General features: G+C 34.2%; 1 protein-coding gene across 1 annotated transcript in view; it reads left to right on the top strand.

Moving 5' to 3' along the window:
• The window catches only part of LOC138325313 (QRFP-like peptide receptor), a 91394-nt gene extending 73435 nt beyond the window's left edge, over positions 1 to 17959 (top strand). The window contains exons 2-4 of the mRNA XM_069270872.1: positions 4799 to 4894; positions 15965 to 16635; positions 16916 to 17959. Of these exons, the coding sequence (XP_069126973.1) occupies positions 4799 to 4894; positions 15965 to 16635; positions 16916 to 17020 (872 nt within the window). The 3' untranslated portion in view covers positions 17021 to 17959. The remainder of the gene's footprint in view (positions 1 to 4798; positions 4895 to 15964; positions 16636 to 16915) is intronic.
• The last annotated feature ends 9205 nt before the right edge of the window (positions 17960 to 27164 follow it).

Here is a 27164-nt window from a genome sequence, read left to right as displayed (position 1 = left end):
GGGACTGACTGTTCACGAATTGTTTAGAGTTCCATTGTCGACAATGCTTTTGTTGAAAATCTTAAAGTGATGATTTTGTAATTGGTATTTTAAGGCATACATTTAAGACTATATGCTAGTTACAACTTACAAGTATGCATTTTATTATTATGAATAAAATATGTCTGTCTTTGTTACATGTCTTATGAAGTCGCTGGGCCATTAACATTGACTTGAAATTTCAATTATGTTGCGGTTTTGATGCAAATCGTCAGTCGACCGGGGCGACAATCATTAACAATAATAAACTTTATAAACTGATACAGCCAAGCAAATGCAAAAACTAAATGGCATTTCAAATGGCTGATTTCTAGAGTAATACATGATACATTATGCCCAAAAAATCTTTTGTTGACCTTAAATTCAGATTAATACTTTGTTATAATAAGCTCTGTTGTTGATGCTGTACATTGTAAGGTTTTTGTTATAATCAGCTCTATTGTTGATGCTGTACATTGTAAGGTTTTTGTTATAATCAGCTCTGTTGTTGATGCTGTACATTGTAAGGTTTTTGTTATAATCAGCTCTGTTGTTGATGCTGTACATTGTAAGGTTTTTGTTATAATCATGTTATACAGCTCTTTGTTGATGCTGTACATTGTTAGGTTTTTGTTATAATCAGCTCTGTTGTTGATGCTGTACATTGTTAGGTTTTTGTTATAATCAGCTCTTGTTGTTGATGCTGTACATTGTAAGGTTTTTGTTATAATCAGCTCTATTGTTGATGCTGTACATTGTAAGGTTTTTGTTATAATCAGCTCTATTGTTGATGCTGTACATTGTAAGGTTTTTGTTATAATCAGCTCTATTGTTGATGCTGTACATTGTAAGGTTTTTGTTATAATCAGCTCTGTTGTTGATGCTGTACATTGTAAGGTTTTTGTTATAATCAGCTCTATTGTTGATGCTGTACATTGTAAGGTTTTTGTTATAATCAGCTCTATTGTTGATGCTGTACATTGTTAGGTTTTTGTTATAATCAGCTCTATTGTTGATGCTGTACATTGTAAGGTTTTTGTTATAATCAGCTCTATTGTTGATGCTGTACATTGTAATAATTTTGTTATAATCAGCTCTGTTGTTGATGCTGTACATTGTAATATTGTTGTTATAATCAGCTCTGTTGTTGATGCTGTACATTGTAAGGTTTTTGTTATAATCAGCTCTGTTGTTGATGCTGTACATTGTAAGGTTTTTGTTATAATCAGCTCTGTTGTTGATGCCGTACATTGTAATATTGTTGTTATTATCAGCTCTGTTGTTGATGCTGTACATTGTAAGGTTTTTGTTATAATCAGCTCTGTTGTTGATGCTGTACATTGTAAGGTTTTTGTTATAATCAGCTCTGTTGTTGATGCTGTACATTGTAATATTGTTGTTATAATCAGCTCTATTGTTGATGCTGTACATTGTAAGGTTTTTGTTATCCTCAGCTCTGTTGTTGATGGTGTACATTGTAAGGTTTTTGTTATCCTCAGCTCTGTTGTTGATGCTGTACATTGTAAGGTTTTTGTTATAATTAGCTCTGTTGTTGATGCTGTACATTGTAATATTGTTGTTATAATCAGCTCTTTTGTTGATGCTGTACATTGTAATATTTTTGTTATAATCAGTTCTGTTGTTGATGCTGTACATTGTAATATTGTTGTTATAGTCAGCTCTGTTGTTGATGCTGTACATTGTAATATTGTTGTTATAATCAGCTCTGTTGTTGATGCTGTACATTTTAAGGTTTTTGTTATGATCAGCTCTGTTGTTGATGCTGTACATTGTAAATTTGTTGTTATAATCAGCTCTATTGTTGATGCTGTACATTGTAAGGTTTTTGATATAATCAGCTCTATTGTTGATGCTGTACATTGTAATATTGTTGTTATAATAAACTCTGTTGTTGATGCTGTACATTGTAAGGTTTTTGTTATAATCAGCTCTGTTGTTGATGCTGTACATTGTAATATTGTTGTTATAATCAGCTCTGTTGTTGATGCTGTACATTGTAAGGTTTTTGTCATAATCAGCTCTGTTGTTGATGCTGTACATTGTAAGGTTTTTGTTATAATCAGCTCTGTTGTTGATGCTGTACATTGTAATTTTGTTGTTATAATCAGCTCTATTGTTGATGCTGTACATTGTACGGTTTTTGTTATAATCAGCTCTGTTGTTGATGCTGTACATTGTAATATTGTTGTTATAATCAGCTCTATTGTTGATGCTGTACATTGTAATATTGTTGTTATAATCAGCTCTATTGTTGATGCTGTACATTGTAATATTGTTGTTATAATCAGCTCTATTGTTGATGCTGTACATTGTAATATTTTTGTTATAATCAGCCCTGTTGTTGATGCTGTACATTGTAGTATTGTTGTTATAATCAGCTCTATTGTTGATGCTGTACATTGTAAGGTTTTTGTTATAATCAGCTCTGTTGTTGATGCTGTACATTGTAAGGTTTTTGTTATAATCAGCTCTATTGTTGATGCTGTACATTGTAAGGTTTTTGTTATAATCAGCTCTGTTGTTGATGCTGTACATTGTAAGGTTTTTGTTATAATCAGCTCTGTTGTTGATGCTGTACATTGTAATATTGTTGTTATAATCAGCTCTGTTGTTGATGCTGTACATTGTAAGGTTTTTGTTATAATCAGCTCTGTTGTTGATGCTGTACATTGTAAGGTTTTTGTTATAATCAGCTCTGTTGTTGATGCTGTACATTGTAAGGTTTTTGTTATAATCAGCTCTGTTGTTGATGCTGTACATTGTAATATTGTTGTTATAATCAGCTCTATTGTTGATGCTGTACATTGTAATATTTTTGTTATAATCAGCCCTGTTGTTGATGCTGTACATTGTAGTATTGTTGTTATAATCAGCTCTATTGTTGATGCTGTACATTGTAAGGTTTTTGTTATAATCAGCTCTATTGTTGATGCTGTACATTGTAAGGTTTTTGTTATAATCAGCTCTATTGTTGTTGCTGTACATTGTAATATTTTTGTTATAATCAGCCCTGTTGTTGATGCTGTACATTGTAGTATTGTTGTTATAATCAGCTCTATTGTTGATGCTGTACATTGTAATATTTTTGTTATAATCAGCCCTGTTGTTGATGCTGTACATTGTAAGGTTTTTGTTATAATCAGCTCTATTGTTGATGCTGTACATTGTAATATTGTTGTTATAATCAGCTCTATTGTTGATGCTGTACATTGTAATATTTTTGTTATAATCAGCTCTGTTGTTGATGCTGTACATTGTAATATTGTTGTTATAATCAGCTCTGTTGTTGATGCTGTACATTGTAAGGTTTTTGTTATAATCAGCTCTATTGTTGATGCTGTACATTGTAAGGTTTTTGTTATAATCAGCTCTATTGTTGTTGCTGTACATTGTATATTGTTGTTATAATCAGCTCTATTGTTGATGCTGTACATTGTAAGGTTTTTGTTATAATCAGCTCTATTGTTGATGCTGTACATTGTAAGGTTTTTGTTATAATCAGCTCTGTTGTTGATGCTGTACATTGTAAGGTTTTTGTTATAATCAGCTCTGTTGTTGATGCTGTACATTGTAATATTGTTGTTATCCTCAGCTCTGTTGTTGATGCTGTACATTGTAAGGTTTTTGTTATAATCAGCTCTGTTGTTGATGCTGTACATTGTAAGGTTTTTGTTATAATCAGCTCTGTTGTTGATGCTGTACATTGTAATATTGTTGTTATCCTCAGCTCTGTTGTTGATGCTGTACATTGTAAGGTTTTTGTTATAATCAGCTCTATTGTTGATGCTGTACATTGTAAGGTTTTTGTTATAATCAGCTCTGTTGTTGATGCTGTACATTGTAAGGTTTTTGTTATAATCAGCTCTGTTGTTGATGCTGTACATTGTAATATTGTTGTTATCCTCAGCTCTGTTGTTGATGCTGTACATTGTAAGGTTTTTGTTATAATCAGCTCTATTGTTGATGCTGTACATTGTTAGGTTTTTGTTATAATCAGCCCTGTTGTTGATGCTGTACATTGTAAGGTTTTTGTTATAATCAGCTCTATTGTTGATGCTGTACATTGTAAGGTTTTTGTTATGATCAGCTCTGTTGTTGACGCTGTACATTGTAATGTTTGTTGTTGTTATAATCAGCTCTATTGTTGATGCTGTACATTGTAATCTTTGTTGATTTGTATTGTTGTTATCACATTTGAGTATTTTTGTTATCAGCTCTGTTGTTGACGCTGTACATTGTAATTTTGTTGTTATAATCAGCTCTATTGTTGATGCTGTACATTGTAATTTTGTTGTTATAATCAGCTCTGTTGTTGATGCTGTACATTGTAAGGTTTTTGTTATAATCAGCTCTGTTGTTGATGCTGTACATTGTAATATTGTTGTTATCCTCAGCTCTGTTGTTGATGCTGTACATTGTAAGGTTTTTGTTATAATCAGCTCTGTTGTTGATGCTGTACATTGTAAGGTTTTTGTTATAATCAGCTCTGTTGTTGATGCTGTACATTGTAATATTTTTGTTATAATCAGCTCTGTTGTTGATGCTGTACATTGTAAGGTTTTTGTTATAATCAGCTCTATTGTTGATGCTGTACATTGTAAGGTTTTTGTTATAATCAGCTCTGTTGTTGATGCTGTACATTGTAATATTTTTGTTATAATCAGCTCTGTTGTTGATGCTGTACATTGTAATATTTTTGTTATAATCAGCTCTGTTGTTGATGCTGTACATTGTAATATTTTTGTTTGTTTGTTTACAGTGACGTTGTTCTGTATCCCTCTTACTACTGCACAACATGTCTACAGTCCTTGGATATATGGGGAAATTCTATGCAAAGCTATTGGATTTATGCAAGGTAAGTGTTGTAATCCGTTTATCTTCCACCCATAATCCCACCCTATCCTATACCTCTATGGTATACACTTCCACTGCTTCAACTTAATTTGCATCATAACACGAAGTTGCAGACTTGTATTGGTCCGTTTACACGATTTCATGAAACCCAAGGTCTATAAGATTACTCTTTGCATCTCCCTGATATTTACCCTAAGATAACGACAACTTCGCGTGATACAGGTTGAGGTTTGGAATAATGCGATATATGGGGACAGTATCAGACATTTAGCCAGTTTCTAAGTCGTGTCCTGTCAACGTCTGAAACAATTTTAGAAGTTCGTGCAAGATTTTGGCCGCGGAGGAAACCCTAACTCCACGGAGGAAAAAACTGATTTGTAGCCAGCATATGAACATAGATGTTTCGAACTAACTATCAATACCTGGAATATTTGATATTGTCATTTGACAACGACTAACATCAAATATTGATACTTTAACTGCAGATTTTTATACAGTGCTATTATGAGTTCAGTAACTAATGAATGGCATATTAATCTGATCGTACTTCGAAATATCCGGAAGGAATCTAGGGAATCTAAAGAGATGCGAAATACTGAGATGTTTAGATACTATAAACCATCTTATTTTCGTGTTCGATTATTTTTTGCGAAATACTCGGGTAAACAGAAATCGCGAGTTCCTATTGCCGCGGACCTGTTTCATCCGTATGTCCATTAAGACCATATCAGAATAAATCGTTAAATAGTCACAAATGAGTCGCTAAGCATCAAATCGAGAAATTAAGTCTCCGAGAAAATAGACATGGTTAGCAGTATAAACCGATATAAATCTACAGAGATGGGTCAGGGTGTTGTGTTGAAGGTCTTTCTGTGTTTCATTGTATCATTTCTATGGATTATTTTCCTAATATTTAGATCCGGTTCCAATTTGTTGACAGATAATCCGACAGAATCGTTATTTACACTTCAGCCGTTGGTTTCGTTGGGTCACATGTCCTAAGCCGGGTCAGGACGTTCGTGTATTTCTTGTCCAACCTTTGTGTCCATTAAATGGATATTTCGTCTGGGTACCAAACATTAGCATGAAATTCATTTGGACTGCCCTTATAATGCTATAGGGTTCAACGCATGAAGAATAATACGATCAAAGGCAACTCGAACGTCCATCGGAATACTAGAGGGGACTAATCACCTATCCTTTAGGCTTGTCTGGGTGAGGCTCCGTGATTACCTTATCGACCTCCCACGTGACAAAAGAACGTCACGTGGTTGTCTCAAGTGAATGTATGGGAAGGGTTACTGGCTAATTGTTTCAGTGAATGCCCTGACCAACACGGAACTAATCAGTTTTACCATGGTACTATATGTGGATTTGTCCAGATTAAATTTCACACAAATATGGCATCCTGAATATCATAGATAGAAACAAAACTATCAATGTGACATGAGCACATAGTGAGCCCGAATCTCAATGAGATGATTTCATTTGGGAGTTGCATCATAGGACTTCGGTAAATATGTCAATTGTAGAAAAGGTCATTCTGCCTTATAAAGACGTTCATTAGAGTAAAGATTATCTCCTCTCACATACACCCTAATTTTTATTCATAATAGGAACTGATTAAAGCATACAAATCCCGTAGGAAGACGTCCCGTCATCGATGATGAGCGTCAGAGCCGATATACTCAGATCTATGACAATTGATCGGCAATAGATTACGTCATAACGTCTCCTCATTCTTGACAAATGTAATTCTGTTTGATTTCCGGCTATGAGGCGTCGTGGTAACAGAAGTCATAACGATATGGAGAACTAATGTATATTATATAGTTTGCGCACTTTCAATACCACACAATAACATAACGCTATTGAGGTAGGTATCTGTCATATTGACCGATCCCTAGACGTTATATAGCCACGCCTCGTGCTCGCAAACGCATTTGTACCTAGCAAACATCGTAGCATACACAGAATAAAATGCAAAGTCACGTGTCGTTTGATTGATTTCGCCGACACTAGTTTCTACGCCTCCGTCAATAAAAATATATTCGCGAATTAACCAAGGACTGATAAACATTTTATAATTACGTTCCAAATAATACACGAAACATTCGAATTCGTGGTTGGACTTTTATCGCCAATTCACGCGAAAATGTTTATCTCCCGATAATGGCATAATACAGTGGTATACAGTAACTTGTATCGTCATGTTAATATACATCAGGGCAGATAGAAGTTAAATACATCAAACAAACTCTCAATAATATGACTTATTAATTGGCGATGACATACTCCTACAGCCGTTTAGATATATAAAAAGACGCTGAAATTCATTTCAGTTTGCATTATTCAACTGTCGCGCTAATGCTGTCATCCGTAGGTTTTCAATTGAGCAGTCTTTGCTTAGACATAAACGAAAATGCCATCACATACAGATAATGAGAGTTGTGTTTTTAATTAAGACATTTCTCTCGCGCGTGAACAGGAACAGGAAGTGTAGTCAATAAAACTGACCAATCGGAAACGACATCATCATGAAACAACGACAGCCTCACCTTCCTTAATTATATAGGATAATAAATGTTCGATTACACACAATATCCCTATATCTATCTGTTCTCCGATTCGTCTTAATGACGTCAGTGAAGAGGCCACAGACAGGATGTTTCCATTTCCTCAAGGTTGTATTAAGTAATACGTTATCTTTTGTCGTTTCGTTAATGCCAAACAAATCGAACATATAAATACTCTAGCCAGTGTCAATAATAGAAATCTTTATTAATAATACAATATACATCATTCCATTTTCCTAATAGGGATGTGATTACAGAGACATGAGTCAAGATGTCGTCTGCGATAATGGAGATGCATATTTTGTTGTATTGTATTATTTCTTTAAATAGCTATATTTGTATATCAGTTATCAATTTCATGGGTCCATTAGGTTCATCATTTTGATCATTGAATAAAATGCTGAATATTTAAGGATACATCGCCGGCTGTTTATGAAATATGTTCAAACGCTCTGTAACGGCATCACGTTAAGTTGGTAGAATGTCAGATGTATCATCAGGTAGACCCCAAATAAGCCAGGTGAAGTTTTGGAGGTTCGATTTCAGACAATAGTCAGCAGTCACCACTACGAGGTACGAGGAAATGATTGTGAGATAGAATGTCAGACACCTTATAGATCCTAGATTACTGGCGTCTTTGTTTCCTTATTTTAATACATAACGAAAGCAATAGTTTATACAACTTCCTGGTTAATAAAAAAAATTCAAAATGTCAAAACAAACACATCAGATGTTGACTAAACTGTTGGTAATGGCACTCTCCAGCCGTTAAGTACAAGGGCAGTTTCAAATGAACAGAAAACATTAAAGCTCCCACAAACAAGTACTTCCCAAAATATTCTACGTATCTGAATAAAGACGTTTATCTTGGCGGGTATTGATACAGAGGTTATGCTAACACAACAAGAACTGAAAACAAACGAACAGAATAGCTTTGAACTAGGCTGTGTCGTCAGTGTGGTTTATTTCAATGATTGATTTCTCAATGACAAGTGGTTAAACACCTCATCATCTCATAAAGGCAGCGTGAGTGCGCATACATTTGTTGCGAAGTATTAATAGTAGATTGTTTTTCTTTGGATCTCCCACACTTTTGTTTCATCACTACATTTTGAGAGAAACACTAATTTATTGTAAATATTGATATAGATGACATAAAGCATTCAAACAAATTAAACATCGTACTGTTTGCATAAGATCCATAGTTTCATTTTCTAACAGGTTGGTAAAGATCAGGGGAAATGTTCTTGATAGACAACATCATCAAGTTTATATATTTACACGATAATTCGTATGTGCTGATATACCGAAATTTTAGGTTGTCATCATTCTGGTAATTATTGTAACCAAACTTATTTTTGTGTTGACTTGAAAGGGTTTTAATTTCGAGAAATTCATTAAAACTTAAACAATTAATTGTATCTAGAGTAAAGCTTTTGTGGCGATTATTTCGGGAGTTAAATTGCTATAATGCAAAATGTGAAAATTTATACACGAAAAAAGATTTGTCTAAATATGGCTGAACCTTCAACCAGGAGCGCTTACGATTCTGGTGAAAGGTTGATATTCAATATATGTTTTAGTAGGAAAATAAATATCTTTTGTTCAATTATATTTTTATGATTTATGTCTGCTTATATGACGTTAAACTAATAAAACCAAACTCAAACTACAACCAATTTATGCCGGGAGCTTTTGCTTTTAATGAGTATACAGTCAATACCATGCTTTTCAAGTTACGTTCAGGCGAAATGACCTCATATATAAAGATTTTAATTAATCATATACCATGATGCCATTCAATATAGTTTACGTTATATGAATCCAACTGTTTTAACTTCACGCCTGACTGGCCACAGTAATATGATAGTTTCCATATCCTTGGAGCTGAATCAGCAATTCACTCAACCACTTTCAACAAATCTACCGCGGGCGAAATATAACTTTGAAGACCAAACATGATAGGATTGTGTTTTTGAGCCAAGGGATAAGTTCCGGAGTGGTTGTTCCGGCATCAACATGGTCTCGTCTGGAGTATTACATAATATTCTTGTTCGATTTCTATAAAGCATCGAGACATCTTCTAAATGTTCCGTATTGTAAGGATGATACGAATATAAAAAATCAATGTCTAGACATAGAATGGATACAGAAACATGTAGTTGTAGGAATTAAAGCGCTTAGACATACCAGTATTCAGTTTCCGACTTTTCATTTTTGAATTTGTGGTCGGCATACTTATATGACGTTGATACATTTGTAAATTTCGGTTCCTCAAACTGTTGAGATGATGATGGCTTGAAAAGACAAAGAAAATTACAACGTAATGATGTAACCATGACCCAGATTCACGATTAATTTAATGACGTCAACTGAAAGCAAAATATAACCACGAGACGTATAAGGAGGATAATAAAGTTCCGTGAGATAATGTGACAGCCAAGCCTAGATCATAGCCGATTTCTGCTTCAATTTTTGACGATAATAGAGTGTAGCCGAGGGCGTATCAAATACAACCTAATACGTTTGACTAATTGTCACTCAACAAAAAAAGTCTGACTAATGTAAAGGCGAAATTATTTAATTGTAATCATGCTTTCGAATTAAAAAAACAAGGGATTCACATAATCTATTTTTCTTTATTTTAAAATAAGTTTTATTGGGCTATGTAAAACCGTTAAAATTGATTCTTATCAAAAGGCTGCTCATCATCTTGGGTGGGATATTTCAATAATTTGCTTCATATTTTAGTCCATTATACTCTGATCCTTTGTTGTATGTTTTAAAGGTGACTAGGTATTCCGAATGATAACCAATGCAACAACTAAAGAGGAAAGAACTAGACAATTGCCAACTCGTTACTCTTAAATATCTCTTTGTCACAAGGACATGGCAGTCGTGGTTTGGAAAAAAAGAAGAAATATATCAAAATACTTCATAATGAAGGTCGTGCGAAAATAGTTCTCCGGGATCATTTTCTGTGTCGACATAATCCTAACTGGTCTGTGCCCTGGTGTTAGAGATTGTTATGTAATACAAGCTCGAGTTTATGGCTCCTTTCGCAGCCATAGAAACCCCATATAAGGTCAACTGTCGGCTATAATGCTATCAAATTTTGATAAATATCGATTTTTGTAGACGTTTACTCTGGGATGGTATTTTAAACACAAAGAAACTTTTTACTGTGTCTCAGAAGTTCGAATTAAAGCCATACTTCTATAATACGGCGGTGTCTGGTATTTTGATTGCCATCCCCCAGTGTGACCTTGCAATATTGGTCGTTTTGACCTTTTGCCGTATAACGGAGCATATCCCACTTGTACTTTTCATTTGAAGTTTACATTAAAATATTTCTTTCTAACCTGCTTATCAGGCTATCAGATTAAAGTCGATGATCTTGCAGAATATTCTATTTGTTTTTAACATAAGAAACACTACAGCCCTCTGTTCCTTGTAACACTGAGTTCGGTAAGGCAATGTGGTGTCGATGTAAAGTGATTTGACGACAGCGAAACTGTTTGAAGTAAATACCTTGAATGAAGGTTCGGAGTACTCGTATAACAATGTATACTGTCCGTTTTTTGCATATTACAGTTACCTCCTTTGCAGGAAGGTACAGATTGTGAGCGAAACCCATGTCGTTTTCACTCACAAATACATGACTTCACAATCAATACCTACCCACACGGGCAACGTTTAAATGTGCAAAGACGGACTAATCTAAAATATTCCTTCGTAAAAGAATGTGCCAGTGTAATTAAACCTAAGGAGCGGTTACGATTGACAATCAAATTTCGGTTTAGTATACCTACATTTGAAGACTAATTATATTTTGTGTCGCGATGACATTTAATGCCTTAACCTTTATCTTTGAGTCGCGGGTTGGAGAGTGATATGGAAAAAGAATGAGGTACTGGTGGTAAAGGGAAGTTCAACATCAGTACTTAGCACGACCGAACATAAGACAGTGTTGAAACATTTCAAGTACTAAGCAACTTTCCTTTATTAAATGGAAATATTTATTGCATTGAAGACATTTCCTATGCTTTAAAACAGATTTCTTTTGTAATACCAATATATCCCGATCACTGACTGAATTTGATAACGATTCTTTGAGTATAATCTTTTATTCATTATAGCTCACCTAACGCCGATGTATATTAGTTAATGTCAGAAGATATTAACATTTTTCTCTAACGAGAAAACCACTCGTGTTATTAGATACTATTCGTGTATAATTGGACAGGATACAAACATAAATCTGTTCATCATTATCTGCCTTTTTTGTTTTATTTTTCTTCAGTCTTCCATCAAAAAATTGTTTAGATATGGCTGTTTTCTGGAATGTCCTATACAGACATTTACAACTTATATACCCTTAAAGTACACACGATAACATATGTTTAACATATCATATAATTATTTAGCTTCCACAATGATCTACGATATTCACAATTAATGGGATTTAATGGTGGAGCCATAGTTGGAACTGCTGCTTCCTGATATCATCGTGACTCAGTACCTTACCTACCTATTTACCGGCTATGTGGGATAGTCAAGTCTGCTGTTCTTATAATCAGAGAATCGTTAACCCTGTCATGATAGACCGCCTTTTCTTGATTCGGAGTTGCGTATTAACATACATGTGATATTATAATGCGCGTACTTATTGGACAGAGCAGGCGGATTAGTGGGTGTAGGTTTATTCATTAGGTGGCAAGAACGATGGGTCATTGGGTCTTCACAGGTTATTTCTGTGTTGTTATTGATTGGATTAACAATCCTGAAACTATAGCAACATTCACAGAGGAAATGTCTTCAGGTACTAATCCATGTGATTTTACATGGAAAGAGTAACGCATGTCAATTCAAGGTAAATAATTTGAGCTGACTCAAATTCAAATTTTCTTTGTCAATTCAGAGGATATTTACCTAAACATCACGTACAATTAATGTAAATTTCAGATAAACATTTTACCTTAATTCACATTATGTGTTTAAGGTCAAGAGGCCGCGGTGACCGAGTGGTATAGATGTCTCAATATATTACCACTAGCCCTCCAACTCTGGGTCGAGATTTCGAATCCCATGTGGGGCAGTTGTCAATAACTCACCTTTGGTCGGTATTTTCTCCGGATACTCCGGCTTTCATCCACCAACAAACCTGGCACGGCTTACATGACCCAGCTGGCTGTTAATATGACGTTAAACTAATAAAGCCCAAATACATAATTAAACGTTTCTGGTTAATTTGAAATGCAACTTACATGAAATTGAGATGACGTTTCATGTAAAATTGACTTCATTATCAGGTCTTTTTTCCAGGCGATTTCTGACGAGTTTCTGGTCAAGTCCTTTCTATCTAAAACTGATCAGAATACATATATTGTAATGCCTTTGATAAGAGATATGTAGGTTTAAAACAGACCAATGATAACGAAAGCAATAGTAGTAGTTATGGAAACCAGGGAAATCGTCTCTCACTGATTTACCAAATCAGACAATATAATTCATATCCAGATTTCTAAGGATACAAAAAAACATACCATACAAATATGACATAATGGTTATATAGGAATCATGGAACTCATAAACAGAGCTATAAGTAACATTTCTATATAAACCACAATATATATCAATATCTTTATTTTTGGTCGTTCATGATGTGTGCATTATAAAACTGATCTTCAATGACCTACATCATAAAATATTACTTTATTCGATTTTCCTCGATAACCGACATCTTCCAGTATATATATGATGGTTAAAACACGCTCTTAATAGGTGAAGCATAAGGTATTTAAAACATATCAAAATCAACAGCTTTCAGAAGAAGGATATATTTTGGAAAGAAATGCTACATTTTTATGCAGAAAACTATTCGTTAACTTTCATCACGCAGCTACTGGTGGTGAAGGTAATATTCCGTATTTGCATATTACAGAGTTATCTGCCCTTGCGGGTAGGTATTGATTGTGACGTCATGTGTTTTCGAGCGTAACGTCATACTTTTCGGAGAAAATGACGTGAATTCCGCTCAGAAAATAATGACGTAACAATTGATACCTACCCGCAAGGGAGCTAATTCTGTAATATGCAAAGACGGAATATTGATTGTAGAGTAAAACTTTCTTTAGACGAATCTGCTAGATACAAATTTCTGCTTATTACGAAGTAAATTCGAATCTTCGGTATGGCTCCCCTTTATTATACCACTTTGAAAAACGTATAACGAATTTGCTTAAAACGATTTATCTTTTGATACAAGGTGATTTCGTGGTCCCATCAAGTAAATATTTGCTCTATAACATTCTGTTTCGGAATTTTGTTCTGAAATTTTTGTATGTGGTCTTGTTACTCTTTTTATCATGTGTGTAGCACAACACTAGGGAATCCACGCTAACTATGTTCTATGTTTGTGTGGGGGACATTTAGAAGTAATAAGATGGTCGGCGTTCTCTACGTATCAACATTCAATGAAGTAGTAACATAAGTTAAACCTATTTGTTAATAAGTAGCTCTGAACGTTCGTTTTCAGTGTTCGGTTGTTTCATTTAGGAGAAACATGATATAAAAACAAAATACATTAAACGATCGAAGTGTCGCTTCCACTCTCCTATTCACTTTTTCTTTTCAACTAAGAATGATTTTCTTCTTTTCTGCAATCTTCGTTTTTAGGTTTCGGTTTCATTCGGCCACTACAATGGTATTTTCTATTGAAAATTGCTTCTAAAACTTTTTTCCGTCGAATAAATTCAGATAGATGATTTCATTATTGCCATCTAACCTTTTTCTAGTTGATTCTCTGGTTTTCCAATTACTTCCGAGGATTGAATGCTTGCCTCCGGCGATTGTGTACAGTGAGGTATACATTACTTATCGATGCGATTTTGTGGTGTTAACAACACGTCGTCCAAACAATCAGCATATCACTTTATTTCAAGGTCCTGCCCTTCAGGTTTGCTCGGCATGATTGGAGTTTCCGAAAGAAAACCGCCAGAATCCAATTTATCTGATGACTGTTTATAGGGTAATGAAGAACCCTCACACAAATATTAAACAGGCTTCCTCACTGCTGTCGGAGACTCTCATTAGGACAATCCTAATATATGACAGACTGGAATCGCGTGAACCGACTCCGAGTGTTAATAGTACGGTACATAACGAGAAAAAGTAATTCTAAACCTCATCATCAGGTTACATAGTCTATATCGACGCAAATTATCACCTTCAAGCTTAATATACGTTAGAAATTAGTAGAGTAGAAGGGGTGTAATTAGTTCCATCTATGTAATCTTAAAATTTACGATTCCAGTTAGAAAAAAAGAAATAATGAAAACAAAGCACGTTATTAATTAAAATGACAATGACATGTTTTTGTTGTCATGTGTTCTTTGCATCATAAAAATGGCTAGTATCCTTTTGTTCCTTTAACCTTACACTCTCTTCATGTTTGGACTGAAATTAGCGCTTTAATAACTACCCGATCAATGGTTTTAATAATGGGTAAAGTTCCTTTCAGGAATTTTATTATTGGTACCAGAGCGAATCATTGATATAAATTCCGAACTCTGTCAGGAACCTAATTAGGGACCTCTGGCTTACTGGCCTAATGCTTTGGTCACAATGATCGGGGATAGGGAGTAACAGGGAGTACATCGCTAGTTATGGCCATTTTCGAAAAATTTGTCACACATCATTTACGTAAAAAGGAGACCGTGCGGTAATCGCGCAGCTTCTGTTTCTTATGCTGTAGTCACAATGATAGGCCGATATCCACGGATAGGAATAATCGGGAGTACGCCGCTGGTAATGGGCATTTTTCCGACGGTCAAATCATTTGTCACACATCATTTACATAAAATCATGCCGGGAACACATTCTAAGCCTAATCGGAAAGGATTGTGACCAAAGCATTATGCTCAACCGATCAAGCTAAAATATCTAGTATTCACCCGAGTTACGCAATAACTTAGACAAGTGTGTCTAAAAAAATAATAACCTCAATGACGTCACTGATGACATTTCCAGATCTGTCAATGTCCTATCAAGTGTATGATGTTGATAATTGTACCTGTTTTATTGTTAAAGATGCTCCACCGCTTACAAATGATATTTTTTTTCACTATCAAAAACAGGAGCAGACGATTTAGAATTTTTTTTCAGTTACAAAAGTTACTTACTTTACACCATATTCACCATTGAAAAGTTTGAGCATCTTATTTTACTTCAAGTTAAACATATGAAAAATAATTAACTGCATCTCGAAAAAATTCGGTGGTACTATATCCTATATGGTATGAAGTACTGATTGCGCATATACCAAAGGCAAAATAAATTATTTCATATTATTTTTTGTGTTAATTAGACATAAATATACACACGATTATACACCAATTATTGTTCAAATGATGAATATCATTTATGCTCTGTCGTCGGTGGAGCATCTTTAAATAAGCAATCTAACACATATTTATTGTATTTAATTTTTTCAGGTATGTATGTGGAAGCAAGTGTCTTGACCATTGTTTGCATGAGTATGGAGCGATACTTAGCCATCAGACATCCGATGCGAATGCGCACACTCTGCGATCCTCGTCGCGTGAAACAAGTAATTCTGGTCACGTGGATTGTGGCTATCATCACAATGTGTCCCCTTGCTATGTATAAGAAACTAGAAAAACACAATTTAATGTTCATGGAGCTTTCATATTGTGTAGAAACATGGCCATCACAAAGGGCTAAACTTGGATATGAGTTATTTCTGTTTTTCATCGTTTACATAATCCCAGGCTTCCTCGTTGTTGGATTATACACAGTGATTGGTATAAGTTTATGGAAACAGGACAACACACTACAGCGCGCAAACTCCATGGTCAATAACGAAGCGAGGATTATGGGAGGTCGACGTAAACTTGCCCGGATGATGATCGTGATTTCGATTCTGTTTGCAATCTGCTGGCTGCCTTATTTCATTATAAACCTGTGTATTCTCTTTCTAAGTGATTCGTCTATTCCCATGAGTCTGTATCCATACGCATTGCTCCTTGCACATGCACACAGTGCACAGAATCCAATGTTATATTTCTTCATGCATAGAGGTTTCCATGACTTCGTGTGGCGTTTAATACGATGTCAGTGTCAACAGTTACGGAACAGTCGACAGGTACGATCTAAAAGCACATGTTAAATGCAGTTTGTTAAAACAGGTTATTATTTTTTTTACAGAAAAGACACCAATTTGAAAATGTATGTAATTTGTTTGAGAAAATTACGTGATCAGGAATATTTGATATAAAATAAATCATCTATACATTATTTCTTTTTATATCTACAACTTATTTAAACCTGGAATGTACAAAAACAGCTTCCAATATTCAGTCGATCTATTTTGAAGAAGTTATGACATTTTATTTTAAAGATATCCCTTTTTTGTCTTGTTTCAGGTGTCCGTGACTTCTAATCATTCATGTGAAAAGACAATGATGACATCCATCCGTAATGGTAACAAATACACATACAGGGGAACGGCGCGTGGGAAGCACGTATGACGAAATTATCTGTACTTCACAAGCGAAAGAGTCTCTGTATTGTCTCTGGTGAATTGAAGATAAATATAGACTTAAATGTATGAATACCGAACCTTGCAATATCATTTGTTTTGAATTGATACAAAATAATGTCATATTGGATATAATTAACAAAATTAATGTAACATTTTATCATAACAGGCTATGGGGCATTCTTCACTTCTTTGATTTTGACCCATACTTATTATAAAGTCAGACGGTTAATGATGATCAATGTGTTCATCAAAGGGAATATGTAGCTTTATGATATTTGAAGTTTAAAATATAATAAATATAATTGATCTAAATCGATCTAAGTTTCTAAAGGTTAAGAAATATAATGAAGAGAACTTGATTCAGAAAGTTGTGCCTAAGATTTTACTGTGATACATACAACAGCGAGACGTTATCAGTGGTCACGTAGCATTGGAAATTCGCATGTCATTTCTTTCCAAAAAAATGTGCTTTAATTTATGCGCGCCAAGTGTTTTACTGCTTATTTTCAGAAAAAATACAGTTCAGTCCATGTTACTCGGTGGCAAGGAATTTAAAACACATTTCGTTGGACGTTGTGCTTCGTGTAAAAAGAATTGAATGATGTTTTGCATGTTAGTTGTCAAAAATAATCAAATTTAATACAAATCATCTTTGAATTATTTAAAATTGTATTGATTTATATTGTATTTATTAAAAAACAGGTTATGAGATATTATCTCTAATTTGCATTTAAAGGAAATCCATATTTGTTAATGATGAATTGATGTGTTAATGTAATAACAAAAAGAGGTTGGATCAGGTGTCTTGCTGGACAGACCAAAGCGAGGCTATTCTGATTGGTTTACAAGCAAAAAATTTAAACAACAAAAGCCAATGGACAAGATGGCGCATTGGCGCCTATTCAGAAAGGGTTGGGCTTTCAAGCAGAAATAAACAAATGTTTAACGTTCTTGTTGTCTTCTTCCTTTATTCATATCTATGGAATATTCCACAATATATCTATTCAATTTTGACATAGATATTGTCATAGCATAATAAACCCCCTATTAAATGATGAAAGAAATAAGACCATGTATCCAAAAACGAAAATTGCATAACATAAAGACAATGCCAAGGACTACTATAGAAACAAGAGATAGATACCAATGAATCCAACAAGGACTATGTGACATTTTGTAATTGAAGTAAATCCATTTTTGATCAAATTAATGTTTATCTTAAACCTTTAATAATTAGAATGCGTCATGCAATTGTATTTTTCCGAAATGCTGAGGGTCAAACGTTTTGATGAAGGAACTAATCAATAATCTACTGTACAGAAGAGCCATTTCTGATATATTCACATTTAGAACGCTAATTGATTTTTAAAAGTCGAAAACTTTTCCTGTACTCTTGTATGTTTCTACAAAAAAGTGATCGATTGTAAAGATTTCTATTAAAGTGCACTACCAAAACCTATCATTTGAATGGTAGCTATCTGCAAATTATACAATTTTGTATAGATGCTCCAAATCAAATTACGCAGACTAATTCAAATCAAAGAGCTGCAGTTTCGAGTTTTGAAATCAGGGATAGGAACGACGCCGTTGTAATTCTTCAAAAAAAAAATTGTGGTATAAAACAGTGTCTTGATTGATGATTTGTACATAAAAAGTATAAACATGAAATGCCGTTTAGCCGGCTATTGTCGGAGTTTCGTGGAACACAGACATTGTAGCGAAAACTTCAGATCCTGTTCCCGTGTCTAATGTCAATGTCGAAAAAGTCGACGCGCATATAATTAGTGACTAAAATGATATCAAGTTAGAATCGAGAAGACAAATAGCAGAAATATACAAAGTGTCATATTCGCAGAAAAAAATACCTAAAAAGTCAATTTATTTCAACTTTTGCGATATTTTGTTGACACAGACGATTTGGCATATGGTGTTTATTGCATACTCCTTGTCACGCTATTAAATCTTGAGGTAATGTTTCATTTTCAATCGAATTGCCCCCAGTTACACTTGATATAATATGCCACAGTAAACTTTCCACAATAACAAGGCCTATAAGATGGCTTCAGCATGTCATGAAACAATGAAGCATTCTTAATGATTTCTATGAAAGGTTACCGAAGCATTCTTAATGATTTCTATGAAAGGTTACCGTTTGAAAGAAATGCATTTCTCTTTCGTTGTGATGGCACTTCTACTTTATCATTATTTTTACAGTTCATGTTTAATCAACCATAAACCTGCGCTGATTTCCAATTCAGAACTGTCTTCTTGGCAACGTCATTTCTAATCATTTCATGACATTTCATTCATTTATAGTATTCAGAAACTATTAGGGTTAAATACTATTCAAAATGTATCGAATCTAAATATAATTTCAATTCTTTTATAAAGCTTTTTTTTAGAAAAACTGTTTAAGTTCTAAACTCTTAGCTATGGCGACTCTCATTGGTCAGTTTGCCAAACTTCCTTAATTCCGACTGGCTTTCAGTTTAAGATATCGTTTCATCCCGCATTTATTTTTTAAAACTGCATTACATATACCGTAAAACAGGTGATTGCCTATTTAAAGTATAAATAACACCAGAATAGTGGCTCTCTATTTAGACACTATAATTTTTTTCTCAATTTTGACAAGTGTGTTTCTCATACATTTCTTTATTAAACGTGAAACCGACAAGCTAAACCAATAAAAATCTAAATTAATTCCAGCTGAATTGGGAGATTTAAAAGATTTGTGGGGCATTATGAAAAATAAAAGTTCATCGATGGCTTCTGGCAGAAAATCTAGGTCGTATTTAAGGAGGGCTTTAACTGAAAACGGCTTCCACTTGTTTTCCAATCGAGGACAAATCATTTGAAAGAAAATGATTTAATCATCTATAACATGCCAGATTTTTAAATTGATTTGGTTGTTTTGAGACTCTCCAATGAAAGTTAAAACAATAGAGCTTATTGGCAGCGCAACAACAGACAATGCCAGTCATAATGTGTTCGTGTTTATACACTACATTCGATGATGTTACAACCTCATGGTTGATGTGTCGAAGAGTTGACTAGTCTAATTCCGCTCACATCTCCCTTGATTAATGTTGGCACTTTTGTCGCGTTCTTTTTAAAATAATTAAAAACTAATATTATAAGTTATAGTATTTCAGACATTGAATTTAAAATACAACAAAAAATGTATTTTACGAAAACTTAACAAAATCACCGAAGCAAAACGAAATCTGCTTTATCTTCTGCACCGATCAGTGTTACCACCTTAATCTTAAAAAAAAACCCAGGGTATTGGGAAAAGCATTATCTTCAGAAACATGGTCTGAAAGGTCTACCATGTTCTATGCAGAGGTCATCTCACCTTCACTATGGAAATACATTTTTGAAAGTTCACAAAATGTTCCCGATGTTAATATCTTTTTAGGTGTTTATCTTTTATGATCACCTAACATTTCTTAGGGTAGCAGTTGTCATAAAGCCTAGCATACAGGTCTATTTACTATAGAGAAACATATTTTGAGTATAACGAGAATGCTCTTTATTACATAAATAAATATTAATTTGTATAAATAGCACATTAAATCTCAATAATTTCCAAACGAAATGATCAGAAACAATCGTTCATTGTTTGTCTATTATATGCATTGTATATCTTAGATGTAAGACATATCTAGCACAATTCAAGGGTAAACCAGAAATATCTGATATGTGAAATCTTATATAAGACTCGGCTAGTATTAATGCTGTCATATGCAAATATCAGTCGATGAAATAAGAAATGCCTTTTAGGCGTTTACAATAAGCCATACGGGCACCGGTAGCCTTGATACAATTATAAAATGGTTGTCTGGCCCAAATATGTTCTCTTTCGAACGTAACACAATTTTCGTACATAATGGTATAATGTTTCGTCTACTGTTCGAAATCATGCCATTAAAATCGCATTTCTTTTTAAGATGAGAAATATAATACAGGTCTGATCAATGCTACACACATCCAATACATGCGTCATTGGCCTGAGGTGGTTTAGCGTTTTTACGAAGGATTGAGGAGGAATGAGTATACAACTGACATAAAGACGACGTTTTATTTACAGATATTTTACTTTTTTTATCTTGCATTTAGAACGTGTTGGCTTGTGTGTCCCACATCTGCTAGAACATAACACCATTTTGAAATCATTTAAATGAATTAAATGAACATTTGAACATTTTGCTACCATCGCCTACACTGAAGCAATCTGTTTGGTTATTCGCATAAAACCTTCACCAAAACCGAACTCAAAAGAGAGAGCAATCTTCTATAGTTCAATAAATGAGATCCTTTTAAAAAGTTTTCTTCGGTTTCGAAAGATGATGGAATCTTTGATATTGGAAGATTGATTTACACGAGTTTTCGGTCGATTTGGTTGCTAGTGTAATATGCAGAAGGAAATTAATCACGTCCCAAGTCGTTTTGGTGGTTATAAACACTTTACAAGATTAAGATGTGAACTCAAGAGACCTTCCGAACGGGACAGCTTATAACTTCAAACTAGTGCATACCAACACTTTGACAAGTGATCCATCTAATGTGATTGCTCAAGAAACATTTCTGGTAGATTTGTGTATAGTGTGCCATTGCTATCTTACATCACATCGATATAGACATCTTCACCATCGCCGGGCCGGTTATTATCACCCCCGTCGACGCTGACCGCTGATGAGGAGTAGAGATACCGCACATATCGCAGACATATGTATACCAATGGCGTATTGATATATACTGTCCAAAATATAATACTTGTTTAAGATTAGATTATCGATTTTCCTTTTGTTTTGAGGCGTTGTATGTCTTCCTATATGTAAATGTAGCGACTCTTTGACGGTTTTATTTCATTTACATGACAAAATGCTTTTCACTTCCTGTCAATAGTCTATAAATGTTGTCGTCTGTATTACGATTTTGACACTCTTTAAATGTTTGCAACTTTTGTAGGATATGGTAAATTCAAATTGAATTTTCACAAAAAAGATATTCAAGTCTAAAACTTCCAACATCATATCATTGTTTATCACATGACATCGCAGTGGCTTTCCTGTCCGACACGGCATATGGAATATTCCAAGTTTATATAACACAAGTAACAAGTGCAGACTCATTACACTGGTCACTGTATGGGTATACGTGGAGTGTGGATACAGTTATTTCCTCTTTAACGTCGATATTGTTAGGGACATCGTACGTCTTTTAATTCTTTTAGGTTGATCAGATATGTTGGAAACATCATATACAGCACTAGTGCACATTCACGGATCATGCCGACAGCGCTAGAGTCGCTGCGGATTTAATTTTCAAATTTTACAAATGGCCCCGGAAAAAGCCAGTATTCATTATGCTTAATGAATTATCATACCAAAGATACAAAATACGAACAGAGCCTCATAAAACAGATATAACGCACTGCATCCTTGAAAATTCACTGTCACGCCAAGAAATTAATTTTTCGATAGCGGGGTTGATTATAGCCTCTTCATTGGTTAACGTGCCAATGAGGAACTATTTATAGAAATGACAATGAATGGATGCCATCGACATCTTCCATCAAAGAACATTAATAATCTAATCTTTTTCATTTTCATTATATGGAATGGCAGAATTCGTTTTATCATCAGAAAGTGTATTGAACTGACTTAAACTCTAATGATGCCTTCAATCTGCTCCGGTGCATCTCTTGTGTTCAAAGTGTTTCCCTGATATATAATCTTGAACAACAGAATCCATATCATGGGGTTCAAGCTTTCGGTCGTGAATACGTGAGTATACCAAGCGATTATGACAAAAACGCCATTAATTATTTTATCACCATGTAATTGATATGGTGCTTCATGCAATGCAATTATTTTTTTCGAAATCTTAATTAATCTTAATCATAAGTTGTGTTGATAAACGTATTTCTGCCAACAGTCAAACTTCACATAAGAATATTGAAAAGAATACAAAAATACAAAATATGAATACAAGAGCTATTCTGAACATATTCTATACATATTTTTCTACAATAAATAAAGCATTCTACGTTAAGGAATGCAGAGTCACGAAAACTGAAATGCGAAATAAGAATCTCGTAACATACGACTGTCACTATACTTCAGATTAATCCTACCAAGGGAGCTTTGTTTTCCGCCAATATCACTCTATCACGGCGCTACACACGCTTTCGTGGTCAAGTATGTGAAAATAAAGCTAGCACTACCACATAGTGATGATAAAACGTGCTCACAAATGTTTCACTGTACTCAGCTCTCACGATTTGATGCCAGTTTGATGACTCTTCGTACAAAAACTGAAAATACGAGGCATGGCAATATTTCTTTACCGAAACAATAAATTGGTCCATAAAAGTCGGACCCAGTTTGTCAAAAAGTCTGGTTTATTGGTCTTCTGATATATCTATTGTATCTGGTGCCAAGTACAGGATGAATGTTTTACGTGAATGTTACGGTTCACTTGTTACGAAGATTAAATCATGTGAATCAACACTAGAAATTCACCAATTACAACTGATCAGGAAAAGATGATATAACATTGGTCGTGGTTAAAGGAAAAGAAATAAACGACGTTCATGTCATTCACAACCTCGAGTCACAATATTTATAAATAAAATATATACAAGCATTAAGGTGTCATGATAGTATTTCTCCTTCCATATGAACAATCAATATTTAAGGATTGCAATATTATCATCACGTTATAATTGTGTATAATACTATGATACTATATGTTAATGATTTTGGATTATTAAATATGGTGAAAGAATAAAAAGTATTGCTATAATGAGAAGAAAAACCTAAAGCAAGAGAAGATTAAACAACGTATCAAACCTGTCGTTGATGTAGTATGTTTAAGAATCCTACGCAAATGTATTATGCTATTTTTGATTAATAGGTGAGTATTTTTACTCGGAGCAAGAATTCAAAAGAGTTAACAAAAATCCGTATATGGAAATCTGTAGACATTAGGAAAACCATCACAAAAGGAGTGACGTCATTCGAAAATGCGTATGTTCCTGATAGTGCATATTCAGTACAAGTAGTTGAACACAAATATACAAACATATTTTCCTGTAGCAGTGCTGCGTTAAAGCATTGCTTCCATCAACAGGATATGGTAATGCCTTTTACTTTTACATATTCTTGGTGAACAACATTGCGTTTTAAACACCTTACATAATCAGTCGATCTATTCAATGCCCCAACATACATTTGAATAATGTGGCTACAAAAATAATTCAGAATTGTCAATAGCCATGAGCAATCCTATTACCGTAAAATGCTGACTGTATATAGAACTCCTAATGACCAACAAAAGACATGGTCCCCTGCAAGGGACGTCGGTAAATTCTCTTCAAAATCTCTGTCTCCGTCAGATAATTGGTAAGGCTGATTTTTGCTTCACAAATTCTACTTAAAGCACAACATGATCACGTGTGTAAACCAGATTCTTTAGTAAAATGCTGGTAAGCTTTCATTGCACAGTTAATACTATTCGTGCTTACAATAAAGACAAAAATACGTAAAAGACGTAAGCTAACCAGACTTAGCATAAGATGTCCTGTACCCCAATCGATGTGAATATGCTAATAGTCTAGCGACATAACAAACTAAGTTAAATAGACGATTTGGGACTATTTGGGCAGCCGACGGTAAAATCATGTCATATAGAAATTGTCGACAAACAACACAAACACAAGTGTTTTGCCAGGTCGTTGTATTTAAAGGTGAACACAGCCTAACTCTACTTAAAGTGCATATTAATTTTCTAAATTTTTTCTAAAGCTACAATAAAATAAATTGCATCACATCTTCATTTAAACCCATTAAAGATATGTTTGCATCTAATTTTTATAAGTAAAACATTTTTTTCCTGTTTGGCTGTAAACGGTTACATAAGATAATCGTTTGTTGACCAGTCTCTATATATAGATATCCATTGTGATTATAAATCATTTATGAATTACATTTCTTTAAGAATGTTTGACAACATTTGAATACCCACCTCGAGTTTTTTCATTGTATCAGCTAAATGCTCAATTGACCCACTTCTCGTCATTCTGATCTCTCTATACATTAGATTCAAATGTTGTTTTCGTCCCACTGCCCCATTTTCTCTCTCATTTGCTCCCTATGGACCCTTTATTGCAGAATAATCACAGCAATGTTAGCCTCTTCAGGTCTTGACATTCAGGGGATAGTGCTAGCTGTGGAAATTATCTTCACTTTGCCGTTGACGTCAATAGAGAACCAACAGAAATGAAAATACAAAAATACATTAATGTTTTTGTAATATCGAAAGCTGATCGAAAATTAAACGCGTCACGTCATAAATCACGTGTCAATTTAAAAGCTTGTAAAAGAAACTTTATTGTCAGCTAGGATTCGCATTTGTTAAACATGGTGTGTACAACATAATTATACATATACGAATTATTTTTTTACTTAACTCATTAAAAATCAATAAAATGATATCCGCATCGGTTATCGTCATACATGGTTGAATGTTTCAAATCATTTTCATCATTTCTCTAAGGCCATTATGGCATTTTACAGTGCGTATTACAACGATCAGTAATATTTCGTTCCAGTTGATGCTGTGCTAAAATGATTATACGGACAACTGTTCTGCAAATTTTGCACTTTAGTAATTCCATCATTGCACGGGAAATTGAATTAGTTTCTCTTTATAGACAGAATCTCTGGGCATTGCAAAGTCAATATTCAAAATTATATCTTAAAATCGTAAACGAAAATCCGAAACATGCAGAGAACAAATTGGAATCCGTTTGTCTTGTGATAAATGCTGTACTTGCAGTATTTGACGTTTGTGTTTATTCAAAATCTTAGAAATCACTCTCACGAGAAATCCATTGACGTGCCGGTCACAGGGCTTTATGAAGAAGTTATAATGAATATAAATCAAACATGCAATATCTTCCCGAGGTCATTCAGTTTATCAGGAGAAGAATAAAATTGATTTTTATTTCCTCAAGCGTGCTAAGAGTACCGAAATTCAATGTTATATATTGCTTCCTATATACTGGGTCATACTCCAATGGTAATCTGTTGACTTAATGCATTCCATTCGATTACTAATATTCACAGATAAATAAAAAAGACTACGATAAAACTTTAAAAACACTGTCCAGCGACATGGTCTTTTTCTAATATTGACCTGTATAATACCATTTTAGCACTAATGCTAAGTTTTTTTTTATATGAATTTATAATAAAATAATTATAACAAAACATGGAGGATGTGCACTTTTGTTTGAGTGACGGAAATTGAATTTGCAATTTGCAGATACACGTACAAGGTAAGTTTTCTATATGAAAATATTATTAATCATCATAATATCTTAATTCCTTGTCTCGGTTGAGGTAATTGATATTTGACTGGATTGTTTCAAATACAGTAAAACAATGCCTTAGCAACACCTTGGTAAAATAAAAAGAAACCTATTTAATACAGTAAGTTCCTGTCTTTGGATCTGAAACGGACACTATTAACACATTTTACCTCAGTATAACGACCCACTTGGCTCTAAAAACCACGTATGTCCCTTTGATAGTCTATGTAGATTCGTTCGTTTGTATTTATCGGCCGGGAGTCAGTAATATCCTTATTTTGCATCTGCTGAATGGCCTCGGGAGCGTCTAGCTGTAGACAAAATTGTGTGTCAAAATAGACTTATTTGCCAACAGATATTTTTTCTACATAGTCAAGGGCCATTTGGAGAGTAAAAAGGAAACTGTTCCACATATTTAGGTAGATATGATTTTCCTAATGAATAAATGTCTTGGATATGACCGATTAACTATATTTGATACGACAAATGTGTCTATGCGGTGATAATGCATCGCGGAGGAAAACTTATCCGGTAATAAGAAGTGACAATGATGTATAAGAAACACCGTTTACATTATCTTCATCCGCGTCTGATGTCTTGATAAAGGGCATCAGCCTGTTGATGACCTTGACAAATGGTAACCTTAACAATAGATTTGCAATGTAGTTTTTGAAGAAGATGACTGAAGGATAACTGAAATCTAATTTATTTTTTAAGTACGTTGTTATGATTGGTTTCTCTGGATAAA

Source organism: Argopecten irradians, chromosome 6 (assembly GCF_041381155.1).
Source record: "Argopecten irradians isolate NY chromosome 6, Ai_NY, whole genome shotgun sequence".
Taxonomy (NCBI): Eukaryota; Metazoa; Mollusca; class Bivalvia; order Pectinida; family Pectinidae; genus Argopecten; species Argopecten irradians.
Note: the sequence above shows the minus strand (reverse complement) of the source record. Positions and strands in the feature narration are given on the sequence as shown.